Source organism: Magnolia sinica, chromosome 11, assembly GCF_029962835.1.
Source record: "Magnolia sinica isolate HGM2019 chromosome 11, MsV1, whole genome shotgun sequence".
In the NCBI taxonomy this organism is placed as follows: domain Eukaryota; kingdom Viridiplantae; phylum Streptophyta; class Magnoliopsida; order Magnoliales; family Magnoliaceae; genus Magnolia; species Magnolia sinica.
Genome location: NC_080583.1, coordinates 70,422,442 through 70,434,750, shown reverse-complemented (window position 1 = coordinate 70,434,750; position 12,309 = coordinate 70,422,442). Strand labels below are relative to the sequence as shown.

Below are 12,309 nucleotides of genomic sequence, written 5' to 3'. Positions count from 1 at the left end.
TACGTTTCGAAAAGCGGTCCATACAATACAAATATGTGGCCCTATCATGATATATGTGACTAATATACAGCATCTATCCTTTTTAACAGTACATTTAAAGGCAGGAGCCAAAAAAGGAGAAAAATCAAGACCTCGAGTAAACCACACCTTAGGAGACTGATCGTTAAGACGTCAACAGTTGAAAATTGTTTTCTTCCTAGGGCTCACATTGATGTTTATTTGTCATCCAACCTGTTCATAAGGTCACACAGTCATGTATTAAAGGAAACCAAAATATCAGTCAGATCCAAAACTTTTGGAGTCCTTGAGAAGCTTTCAATGCTAGGAGTTCAACTTCTATTGTTTCCTATATTGTGGTCTACTTGATCTTTGGATCTGCCTTATTTTTTGGCGCATCCAATAAAATGAGTTTACTAAAGGGATGGACGGTGTGGATAAGACACACACACATTATAATGGGCCCATAATTTAATATTTTTCTCCTTAGGCTACGTGAGGAGTGCTATAAATGAAAGGTGCCCGTCAACGTCACCTTGGAAATCCAACCAAAAAGACCTAGGTGAATAATTATTATCGGTTTACTTTGAATTACCTGTGTAATTAAGAAAATCAAACGGCCCTTAAGGTAAATAGGTAATAATTATTTACCATGTGTTTCCGGTTGGATATCCAAGGTGATGTTGACCGCCACCTTTTATTGCACTCCTCACATCACCTAAGGAGAAAAATATTAAATCGTGGAGCCTACTATGATGTTTGTGCTTTATCCACCGTGTTCATCCCTTTAGCCAACTCATTTTAAGGCATGATTTGAAAAATAAGGTAAATACAAAGATCAAGTGGACCACACCACAAGAAACAATGAGAATTAAACTCCTACCATTAAAAGCTTCTTAAGGACCCCATAAGTTTTAAATCAAATTGATATTTTTGTTTCCTCTTTATCCTTGACTTTGTGACCTTATGAACAGGTTGGATGACAAATAAACATCAATGTAAGCCCAAGAGAGAAAACAACTTTGAACCATTAACATCTTAATCATCATTATTTCCTAAGGTGTGGTCCAGTTGAGCTTTTGATTTTCTTAATTTTTGGACTCATGCCTTTAAAATGTATTTTTTAAAAGGATAGATGGTATGGATAACTAACAAATATCATGTTGGGGCCCAGATATTTAAATCTATAATAACACGGTTTGTATGGACCCATTTTCAAAACGTAATTCCCTGCTAATTTCAAACATGCAGAGTAAGCAATAATTAAGCAATAATTGAGCAAACGTAGTGGGGTCCACCCACCCCAAGCACATTGGCTGCAAAGTGTCTTTTCCCTTTATTTATTTATTTATTTAACGCACCCCGTGTGATTTCATTTTCAAGATTACTGCAATCCATAGAAACGGGACGCGGATTGCGTCCTGCCCCACCCTTCTCTTTCCACGAACGGGCAGCTAGGCAGGCAGGCCCACTGTAATGTATCGGTTTATCCACGCCATACATCCCTCTTCTCGGATCATTTTATGGTAAGTGCACAAAAATAAAGCAGATCCAACGCTCAAGTGGACCACACCATATATGACTCTTGTATTTAATGCAACTAAGCTTATTATTTAGTGTGGCCCACCTTAGCGTTGAATCTGCTTTATTTTTTTTCACAAAACATAAAATGATCTAAGAGGAGGGATGGACGGCATGGATAAACCGATACATCACAGTGGGCCCTCCCACAGAACTACCCGTTCCGGGCTAGGGACGGGCGGAGCAGGACGCAATCCGCGTCCATAGCAACCGTTGAAACTTTAGCAATATGTCAGAGCCTCGATTAATTGGAAGAGTTATTTTCACGCAGTATCTTGAACGGCAAGGACTTGACAATGCGTTGATGAAAGTGAGAGGAGAAAGAAAGCATTGGATCCGGTCATACATAGTGAGTTGTCTGGTCTCTGGCGGCTATGACTTGTAGGTACAAACTCTTTACATTAGATATCAGCCACGGAAACCAAATCCCCTCATAGAAGTAGGATGAGCATGAGAGGTTCTAACTAATTGCAAAGGGTATTGGTCATGGAAAACCCGCACGCTCTAGTCGTGCCATGCCCAGCACAAGGTCATGTCATACCCTTCATGGAGCTCTCTCATTGCTTGATGGATCATGGGTTCAGGATCACGTTCGTGAATACTGAGTTCAATCACGCCCGGGTACTAGCCGCGCTGCCGAAGAAGGGAGGAGTGCAGGAGCAGATCCGTCTGGTTTCAATTCCAGATGGGATGGCACCAGGTGAAGACCGGAATGACTGGGGCAAGCAATGTGAGATTATTTCACGTGTCATGTCCCTTGGTTTAGAAGCGCTGATTCGTAAGATCAATGAGTCTGATCATGATAAGATCTCATGCATCATTGCAGACGGGATCATAGGATGGGCAGTGGAAGTTGCTGTGAAGATGGGGATCCGAGCAGCTGCGGTTTGGACTGTGCCAGTGAGCTTTTGTGCCTTACTGTTTCACATTCCGAAGCTGATCGAGGACAGAATCATCGACACGGACGGTAAGACCATAGTATAGAAATTAGGCAAGTCATTTCGAAATTCACTTTCTTTAAGATTTTCAAGTTTGCTCGAGTGCTGAAAATAAAAATTATCTTGCTAGTTTTCTATTCATGCAATTAATAACAAGGTTTAAATTATGGGCCGCACGGTGTAGACTGGATTTGTTCATAAATGATACATATGCATTAGCCCTCAGTGGTCCAAAACCGTCTGATGAGTAGCAATATATTAAAGCCCAAGTAGGTGGAAATATAATTCTAAACTTTGATAACTCAACTCAGCTCAACTGAGTCAACTCAATTTGGCTAACGAGATCTCAAGGATAGTGTTTTGTTATTTTTTTTTTTGGTTTGTTGGTGGGTTTTAGCTATTGTGGGGGTTACGATTCCTTTTGAAAGAAAAAAAGACAAAAGAAAAAAAAGAAAAAGAAGTTGTTCCTATATCAGGTGGAGCATCAGTGAGGCCTGGGCCTCATTTAGTGTTTGGGGGTGTTATTTGTTCGGGATATGATAGGTGGGCCGTAGCTTTATTTCTTGCTAGGGCTGGCCAGAATGTATACGCTGGCTGTTGAGCACTGTTTATATATGAATTATCTTTTTCAAAAAAATAACCTGACATTACTCCTAGAGAATGTCACTTTTGGCATGTAAATGGTTTTTCTCTATAAAAATCAAGTGGCTAGTGAACACTTTGATTACTTTGATTGTTTTTAATATTTTACGTGTTAACAACTAAAAGTCCAATTATCCAAATTCAGCGTTTGTTTGTTTGTTTTTGTGTGTGTGTGTGTTTGTTTGTTTGGTTTCAATAACTAAATTAAGTGTACATACGTGGCTCACTTAAATCTATGTGTGCTGCTGTTGATGAGTTTACTGCCCTGATTTGTCTAATATGCTATGCTTATATTTTATACCACGTGATGAATGGTCCAGATTCCTTGCATGCTTGACATCCAACTATGGGAACTATGCCTGACATGGTAGCCATGATGGAGGGCCCCACTTGTACAAATACCCTGGAAAATAAAATCTCTATATATGTAATAGATCCTAACCGTGATTGAATATTTCGCAGGATTTCCAACAACACAGCAAATGATCAAGCTCTCCCCATCCATGCCAGAGTTCAACACCACTCAGCTGGTGTGGCTCTTCGTCGGTGACCGTGACGCGCAACGGTCCCTCTTCCGATACTTACACGAATGCACCCAAGCTGCAAAATTGGCCGACTGGCTTCTTTGCAACTCATTCTACGAGATTGAGCCATCCGCCTGTGAGTTGGTTCCAAACATCCGGCTCATCGGCCCTCTTCTAGCAGGAAGACGGCTTGGGCGGCTCGAAGGGAACTTCTGGCCTGAAGACCCCACTTGCCTAAGCTGGCTTGACGAACAGCCTCCCCGCTCAGTAGTCTACATTGCCTTTGGCAGCTTTACTATCTTCAACCGACGTCAATTCCACGAACTGGCACTTGGACTCGAACTTTCCAATCGTTCATTCCTATGGGTAGTGCGGTCAGACCTCACCGACGGACCATCGGATGCCTACCCAGATGGCTTTGAAGCTAGAGTCGCGGGTCGTGGGCGAATTGTTGGATGGTCACCTCAACAAAAGGTGCTAGCCCACCCTTCGATTTCCTGCTTCTTGACTCATTGTGGGTGGAACTCGACCATGGAGGGGATAAGTAATGGAGTTCCTTTCTTATGCTGGCCTTACTTTTGTGACCAGTTCCAAAACCAAATATACATTTCTGATGTTTGGAAGGTTGGGTTGCACCTGAAACACGATTCCAGTGGGATCATACCAAGAGAAGAGATTAAGGGAAAGCTGGATGAATTGCTTGGTGATGAGGGTATAAGAGCGAGATCTTTAGAGCTCAAGCAGACTGCCCGAAAGAATGTTGCCGAAGGAGGATCTTCGTTTGAGAATTTCAACGATTTCATTGAAGCAATCAAGTTAGAGAAGTGATTAGCTTGAATCGCGCAAATATAACAGAGATGGGCCATTCATTAGGTGGGTGCCACCGTGAACAAGCAATAAGTAAAATCAAGTTGATTAACTCGTCGCTGGGGCTACAAATGTATGGGAAGAATGAAAAAAGATGAGCAACAGTCTATATTGAACGCACATGTGTGGTTCACCTGATGTTTGAGCCTACTTTATTATTATTATTATGTTTTTTTCATCCATGGCATATTTAAAGACTTTCAATCTGCTGGACTCAATGTGGATGGTGAACACGGACCATTTGTAATATTGCAAGAACAATCCATCTTTCTCATGCGCACGTAGGCCACTTGACTAGATCTTGATCCGTATTCCTTGAACATGCTATTTTGCCCCAAAGAGTGCATTATTAGGTCATACTGTGAAAATACATCTCTAGCTAGGATCTACGTGCACCAACCAGGAATACATGAGCACTAACTTGTGTTTGCCATTAATACTGGTACTGGAAGCTCACCCGAGATGGAGAATGATGCCATCGGATCTTCCTCTTCTCCTTCACACACTACGGATAGGGAAAACGCCACTCCCACAAGGAAATTCGGGGACCACGCATTCTTCCTATTGGTTCTTAGGTTGATAATATGTTGGGGGACTGTGGAATCACACCGAGATGAATCAAGTAAAGTAATCCAATCGCACCAAATAAGTGCAATGCAAACACTCCAAATTTTTACATGGAAAACCCTTTGCGGGAAAAAAAACTGCGGCACAAAGCGACAAATATCACTATGAAGCAAAAATTACAAAGAGAGATCTTACCCGATTCAAATAACCTCGAATCTCACCCTGACTACACCCTTTGAAGCCCTTAGACGATTTAGAAACCGTAGAATACTCTCTCAATCCCGTTTACATCCATATTTATAAGCCAAGAAGAAATCCCAAATGAAATCGAAAACAAATCTTGCAACATAGCACCACATTACCTCCTCTGGTCTTTCGATTCACCTCCTTAAACAATTCCTGTGAAAGTGCAATATTTTCTGAGATAGCTCTGCCTTTGATGAAAGCACCCTGCTCAGGAGATATGAGGGTGGGGAGGAAATAACTGAGGCGAACTGCAATAATCTTTGAGAAGATTTTGTAGAGGCAGTTACATAAACTTATGGGTCTAAAATCAGACCATTTTCTTGGCGCCTCCCTCTTGGGAATCAAACAAATAAGAGAGGAATTAACTGCACGAGGAATCTTACCACCCTAGAAGAAATATGTTATGGCCTTGTGAATGTCCATGCCAATGATATCCCAACAAGTAGAGTAAAAAACTCCGGAGAATCCATTGGGGGCTTAGCGCACTGTCAGATGGGATGGCTTGGATGGCCTCTTTAATATCTTACATTGAAGGCGGAGAAATAAGGAAATGGTTCATATCCTGAGTCACAAGCTTTGGCACCAAATCCAGTAATTGCGAATTTATCGGATTGGTTCTACCTTAAAAAGCCCCTCAAATAGGTGATGGCTTCCCTTTTTATATCATCGTTATCTGTCACAACCGCACCAGACTGAAGGTGAATGTTGGAAATTCTGGCTCGCCTATGCCGCTCAGTGGCAGTTGCATGAAAGAACTTTGTGTTATAGTCCCCCTCTTGTAGCCAGCTTGACTTGGATTTCTGTTACCAGAAGATTTTCTATTTGATTTCCCACTGATTGAGCTGATTCGAATCTACCTAAAATCTGTTATATAGGGACGTGTAGTCAGCTTGGCTTAAGTTCGAATGATGGAGCTGCCTGTCGGTCTCTGTTACCTCAGATTCTGCCATCTTAAGTTTCTCAAAGATATCACCAAACTGCTCCTTGTTCCAGATTTTCAGCTGCACTTTCACATTTTTCAGTTTGGTTAGTGTTGAGGGTCAAATATTGTATATTAGACCCCAGTTATTACCTGGATTTACAAGCATAATACTGTTTAATGGCTGATTTAATCGTGTTTGTGATGCAGAGTGTACTTACGAGCTTAGACTGAAAAAGGATGATAAAACATAGATTTAACGCTCTGATGACACCAAAGGCAAGGGATGGACTCCAGGGGACCAAGATTGACGGAATTACACGCAGGGATCCGCGAAAATTGAGAAATTGAAGCTCAAGCGGCCTAAAAGTTAGCCAAAATGTAAGATCACTGGATTTTCATCATTTGTTCGGCTCAAAACTTCATACATGGCTCGAGGACCAAAAACTAACCATACACGTAAAATTTCAGCCATTGAATGCCTCTGGAAGTGTCACAACTGTCAGATCAGCCCATAAATAGTTGATTCTGGGCCCACCTGCTATCTGGATATGCTTCAATTTTGGTCTCAACCCTTTAAATTATATGGTGGATGGACAAAGTAGATTTCTCACAAACATCTCTATGGGACCCATACATGTAGTGCATGTGCAAGGTATGCAGGTGCACCGGGCGTGCACCAAACATCCGAAAGTCGGTCAGCAAGCGTTGACCGACTCTTCCTCTCAAATATGATTTCTCACAGTGGCGGACGTGGGTCCACCGGTTTCACTCAGTGGGGCCCACCCCTTGCTCCTTTGACTGATCAAAGCCATCCATAGTGTCTCTGGGGTAGGGAATACCCTCACCTAGGTGGAATTTTGGACCCATACACGTGTATGCACGTGGATCGTCAAAAGAAGTAAGATGAACGGCGAATTGACTTAGTACAGTAGGCCGCACAAGAACCTACCAAAACTACTCATTCTTGACTGGATTTTCGTCAGGATTTCAGTGGATGGTGTGGATTTCCTATCTGAATTTAATCATGGCCCCCACCAAGACCTGAGCTCTCCTTCTTCAAATTGAATTTCTGCCAGCGTCCGCACGCTATCCGGCACGTGATCTCTGTGGGCCACCATCATGGTCCGGATGACTGATCTGGACCGTCCATGAGAATCACGAGGGCCATATCACTCATGGCTAAGTGACAAAGTTTCAAAAGGTCCTGGAGATCCATTTTTATCGTCCAAAAGCAAGATGGACGGTGAATGGATCTGGTACAATGGGCCATGCAGAATTTGAATAAAACCCACCCTTCCTGATCAGTTTTTCGTCAAGAATCCAATGAACGAAGTGGATTTCTATGAAGACATCATTATGGGGCCCAACGAACACGTCAGCGTAACCTGCGTAAGGTTTATGCGCGTCCAGAAAATCTGGATTTTTCGTGGAGTTACGTGACCCAGAATGTGATCGGATCAGCGATCCGAACCGTCCAATGGAAGCCCCAGCCAGGTTCAACCCTATCCATGATGGAGGATGCAATAATTGGGACGATCAACATCCTGATTTTCAGTCCAAACGCAGCCTTTTTGTGCGTTACTTGCTGCAAGAACAGAGTTGGCGCTGTTACTGCGTAAAGAGGAGTACGGAACTCACTCCTCCAGGGCGCTGGACAACTATAATAGGAGAGAAGAAACAGAAGAACAAAAAAGAAGAGAAAAAGGAGGATTCAAGGAGGCAATTGGAGTTGAAACATGCAGCAGCGGTGGACGTGCAGCAGTGGTAGTTCTTTTATTTTTTATATTATTTTTATTTAGGAATTAGCCCAATTATGTCAGGCTAAACCTCTTAGCTAGGGCTAAGAGGTGAAGCTTGTAAAGTGATGGGAGATTGTATGCGTGTGCCCTTTGTTTAGAATGGAGGAATTTTTGATTTAATTTTATTATGGAAATATTTGTAGTTTTTAATGGCCTGTTGTGACTGAAATTACAATGGGTTTGCAATGGCTTTGAGTATTTCTTTTTCCTTATTTTGATTATGATGTCAAGAAGCCCTACTGTTCGCCATCGTCTCCTGGGCATGGTTGGATGGCGGTACCCTTCCTAACCTTCATAATCATCTGATTGGTTGGTAATTAGTTTAATTCTATTGTTGACTTTGTCTCTTGGGCATGGTTTGGTGATGGAATCCATTCTAATTCATATACCTTTCATCTCTTTAAAATTATATCAGAGGAAGTTCAGTTTAAGTTCTATGATTTTTGAAGCAGGCATAAAGATCTCCCTGATACCTACAAGTGGATCCTCTGAATCCCTAGTTTCCTACCTTTGAATTCTACATATTTTACTATTTCATCATTATTCCTCAAATCCACTTGATTTAGATTTCATCTTTTTCTAGTTCTAGTTATTTTCAGGTTACGTACAGGTTTCAGTCCCTTGGGATTCGACCTCGGTCTTACCGAGTTTATTACTACATCACAACCCTATACTTAGGGAGTGAACAAGTTTTTGGCGCCGTTTCCGGGGACTGACGGTTACGATTCTTTGAAATTAATTAGGTTTAGAATTAGTTTAAGATTAGAATTTGACTAACTTTAGTTTTAGGTTTTTATTTGATTTCTAGAACTAACTTGTTTTCCTGTTTTGTAAGATCCTGACATAAGTTTCTAAATTGGTAATTCCTTCCTAATTTCTCTACTTTTTATATTTTTAAAATTAGGGTTTAAATTTTAGAAATTTTCTAATTCTAGTATTTTCCTATTTGTAGGAAATAGTTTATTTTTAGAAACTTTCCTCTTTTGTTTTTAGAAACTAGGTTAGTTATTTCCCTTTTTAGAAATTAACTTTCTATTTTTGTTTTTTTAGAAACTTTCTAATTCGAACTCTTTTAGAATCTAATTTTATTTCCTAACTTTCTACTTATAGAATTTTTGTTTAGAAACTAACTTTCCTATTTTGTAGGCCTTTAAGATTAAAATTTCTAATTCGGTAAGCTCCTTAGGACTTCGATTTGGTAACTTCTTTCCAACTCTCTCTTTCTTTCTAGATTTTCTTTTCCTTATTAGGATTAGGTTTCGAATTTGATTGAGGGCTGCGAGTGTTTCATGCCCAAGTGGGCCCGTGACAACACTTGATGTCTCTTGACTGAAGGAGGATTGGTTAAGGGGTTGACTATCCATCGCAGGACTAAACACCACTCGAAATTCCCTGAGTTAATTGAAGTGATGGCTGAAAACCAACCTCTTCTACCCCAACCTAGGGTGGAGGACATTTAGGATGAGAATGAGGTGTATCAAGCACCCTCGCCACGTACTTTACGAGATTATTTACAACCAGTGGGGGTGAGTATGCCCTCATGCATGATTTTTCTTGAAAATATAGGACATATGGACATCAAGCCAGGGGTTATCCAACTCCTTCCTAAGTTCCATGGGCTTGAATCTGAAGAACCATACCTACATTTGAAAGAGTTTGAAGAGATCAGAGCCACTTTATATTTTCAAAATGTATCTGAGGATATAGTCAGGCTGAGACTCTTTTCCTTTTCCTTAAAAGAGAAGGCTAAGACGTGGTTACATTCACTACGTCCTAGATCCATTGGCACATGGAATGATATGCAAAGGGAATTTATAAAGAAATTCTTTCCACATCATAAAACGATTACCCTTAGAAAAGCAATCATGAACTTCACTCAAAAGGAGGATGAAACATTTTAGCAATGTTGGAAAAGGTTCAAGGATTTGGTCAGTTCATGCCCACAACACGGCTTTGAAACGTGGTGCATTACAAATTTTTTCTACGATGGACTGACATCTTCCATACGCCAAATGGTCGAGACAATGTGTAATGGAGAATTCATTAATAAAAATATCGATGAGGTATGGGATTACCTCGATAGTCTTGCTGAAAAAAAACAATCATGGGATTATTACCCAAAGTCGAACACCACGTCTAGGCTGACTCAATTAAAGGAGAAAGGTGGATTGTATCTCTTGAAAGAAGAGGATGATCTCAAGTATAAAGTGACTATGCTCATAAGAAAAGTTGAGGCCATGGAAGGAAAGAAGGATAAGGTTAATGAAAGTGTTTGCAGCATATGTGAGTGCAACATTCATACAACTGAAAATTGTCCTACAATACCCGCCTTTCGAGAAGTGTTGAGTGAAGAATCCAATGCCGTAAATAATTATCAAAGACCTTTCAATAGACCGACCTCTAATACGTACAATCCTGGTTGGAAAAATCATCCAAACTTTAGTTGGAGAAATGGACAAACTGCTACCCCTCAAAGTTTCTTCAATCAAAATCCAAATCAGGGAAAACCTCAAGAAGAACCGGTTCAAAATTCCATGCAAGAGCTGACCCAGGCAATGCAAGACTTTACGCAAAAGATGGATTCACGTATGACGGTTATAGAAAAGGGAATGCTTCCTGCATAACCGCTTCCCAATCGTAAACCGCAATACGAGATAAGTAATCCCAGCTCTTCAAATTAAATGGAGCACGCTAAATCCATCACCACTCTTAGGAGTGGGAAGATCATTGATGAAACCCTTCCGATTAGGCCCGAAAAGCCTCAAGAACTAGAAGATGACAATAATGATGGATCTAGGATGCCCCACAAAAATTAGAATCGGAACTTCTAGAAAAGCCAGTTGCTCCATTTTCCCAACGGTTGGTCGCACCAAAACCTCTCTCTAACTCTCAGGATATCCTAGAGGTATTGAAACAAGTGAAAGTCAACATTCCTCTACTTGATGTCGTAAAACAGATACCTTCATATGCCAAATTCCTGAAAGACTTATGCACGACCAAATGACGGCAGAATATTCAAAAGAAGATCTTCTTGACCGAGAAAGTGAGTGCCATCCTAAAGCAAGACGTGCCACAGAAATTCAAAGATCCTGGTAGCCCAACCATATCATGTGTAATCGGGGACCATCGAATTGATCATGCACTTTTTGACTTAGGAGCGAGCGTCAATTTGATTCCCTACTCAGTGTACAAACAGTTAGATTTGAGTGAATTAAAACCTACTCTAACCACACTACAACTTGCTGATCGCTCTGTTCGTGTACCAAGAGGGATAATTGAGGATGTGTTGGTCCAAGTTGATAGATTTTACTACCCTGTAGATTTTATCATCCTAGACACATAACCCATCAATAACATGAGCACTCAGATTTCCGTCATTCTGGGTCGCCCATTCCTTGCCACTTCAAACGCAATTATCAATTGCAGGAATGGTGTCATGACTATGTCTTTTGGGAATATGACATTGGAGTCAAATATTTTTTTCAATAACGGCAGAAACTTAGAGGATGATGACGATTTCCACGACATTAATATGATTGACTCTTTAGTGGAAGATAAGACACCTCTGACCTTATCCTCTGACCCTCTAGAGACGTGCCTCCCATGATTTTGATGATGACATGATTAGGGAGACGTGTGCCTTACTTGATACTGCACCGATACTTGAAGTTAACCGGTGGAGGCCACAATTTGAAGAGTTGCCCTAAACTGATGTAGTGCCTCTACCGTCTAACCTTAAGCCGCCGAAGCTTGACCTAAAACCTTTGCCCTCTGATTTAAAATATGTCTATTTAGGTCAAGATGAGACATATCCGGTGGTGATCTCTGGCCACCTGGAGAAAGAACAGGAGAGTATGCTCATATCTACTCTCATTGAGCATAAGGGAGCCCTTGGATGGACGATAGCGGACCTCAAGGGAATCGATCCCTCGATTTATACTCACCGCATTTATCTTGAGGATAATGGAAAGACCGCTTGGTAATCACAATGTAGACTAAATCCAAACATGAGGGAAGTAGTTAAGGCTGAGGTTCTTAAATTATTAGATGTGGGTATCATATACCCCATATCCGATAGTCAATGGGTGAGTCCAACTCAGGTGGTTCCTAAGAAGTCCGAGATCACCATCGTAGCCAATGCTAATAATGAACTCGTGCCAACTAGAGTTACTATGGGTTGGAAATGTGCATTGGCTACAGGAAGTTGAATACCGTCATGAGGAAGG

General features: G+C 41.2%; 1 protein-coding gene and 1 non-coding gene across 2 annotated transcripts; one reads left to right on the top strand and one right to left on the bottom strand.

Annotated features, from left to right (window-relative positions):
- Positions 1–2,023: 2,023 nt before the first annotated feature.
- On the top strand, positions 2,024–4,687 carry LOC131219309 (UDP-glycosyltransferase 83A1-like). The gene is made up of 2 exons (XM_058214371.1): positions 2,024–2,545; positions 3,621–4,687. The coding sequence occupies exons 1-2, from the start codon at positions 2,065–2,067 to the stop codon at positions 4,508–4,510; spliced, it is 1,371 nt and encodes a 456-aa protein (XP_058070354.1). The 5' UTR covers positions 2,024–2,064; the 3' UTR covers positions 4,511–4,687.
- A 5,243-nt stretch (positions 4,688–9,930) lies between these two features.
- Positions 9,931–10,037, bottom strand: LOC131219727 (small nucleolar RNA R71). The gene has a single exon (XR_009158372.1). It is a non-coding gene; the product is annotated as a small nucleolar RNA R71 (small nucleolar RNA).
- Between the last annotated feature and the right edge of the window lie 2,272 nt (positions 10,038–12,309).

Excerpts from the sequence above, each read along its gene's own strand:
- LOC131219309 (XM_058214371.1), top strand. The coding sequence starts at position 2,065 with ATGGAAAACCCGCACGCTCTAGTCGTGCCATGCCCAGCACAAGGTCAT. Across the intron at positions 2,546-3,620 it reads CAGAATCATCGACACGGACG|GATTTCCAACAACACAGCAA; the intron begins GTAAGACCATAG and ends AATATTTCGCAG.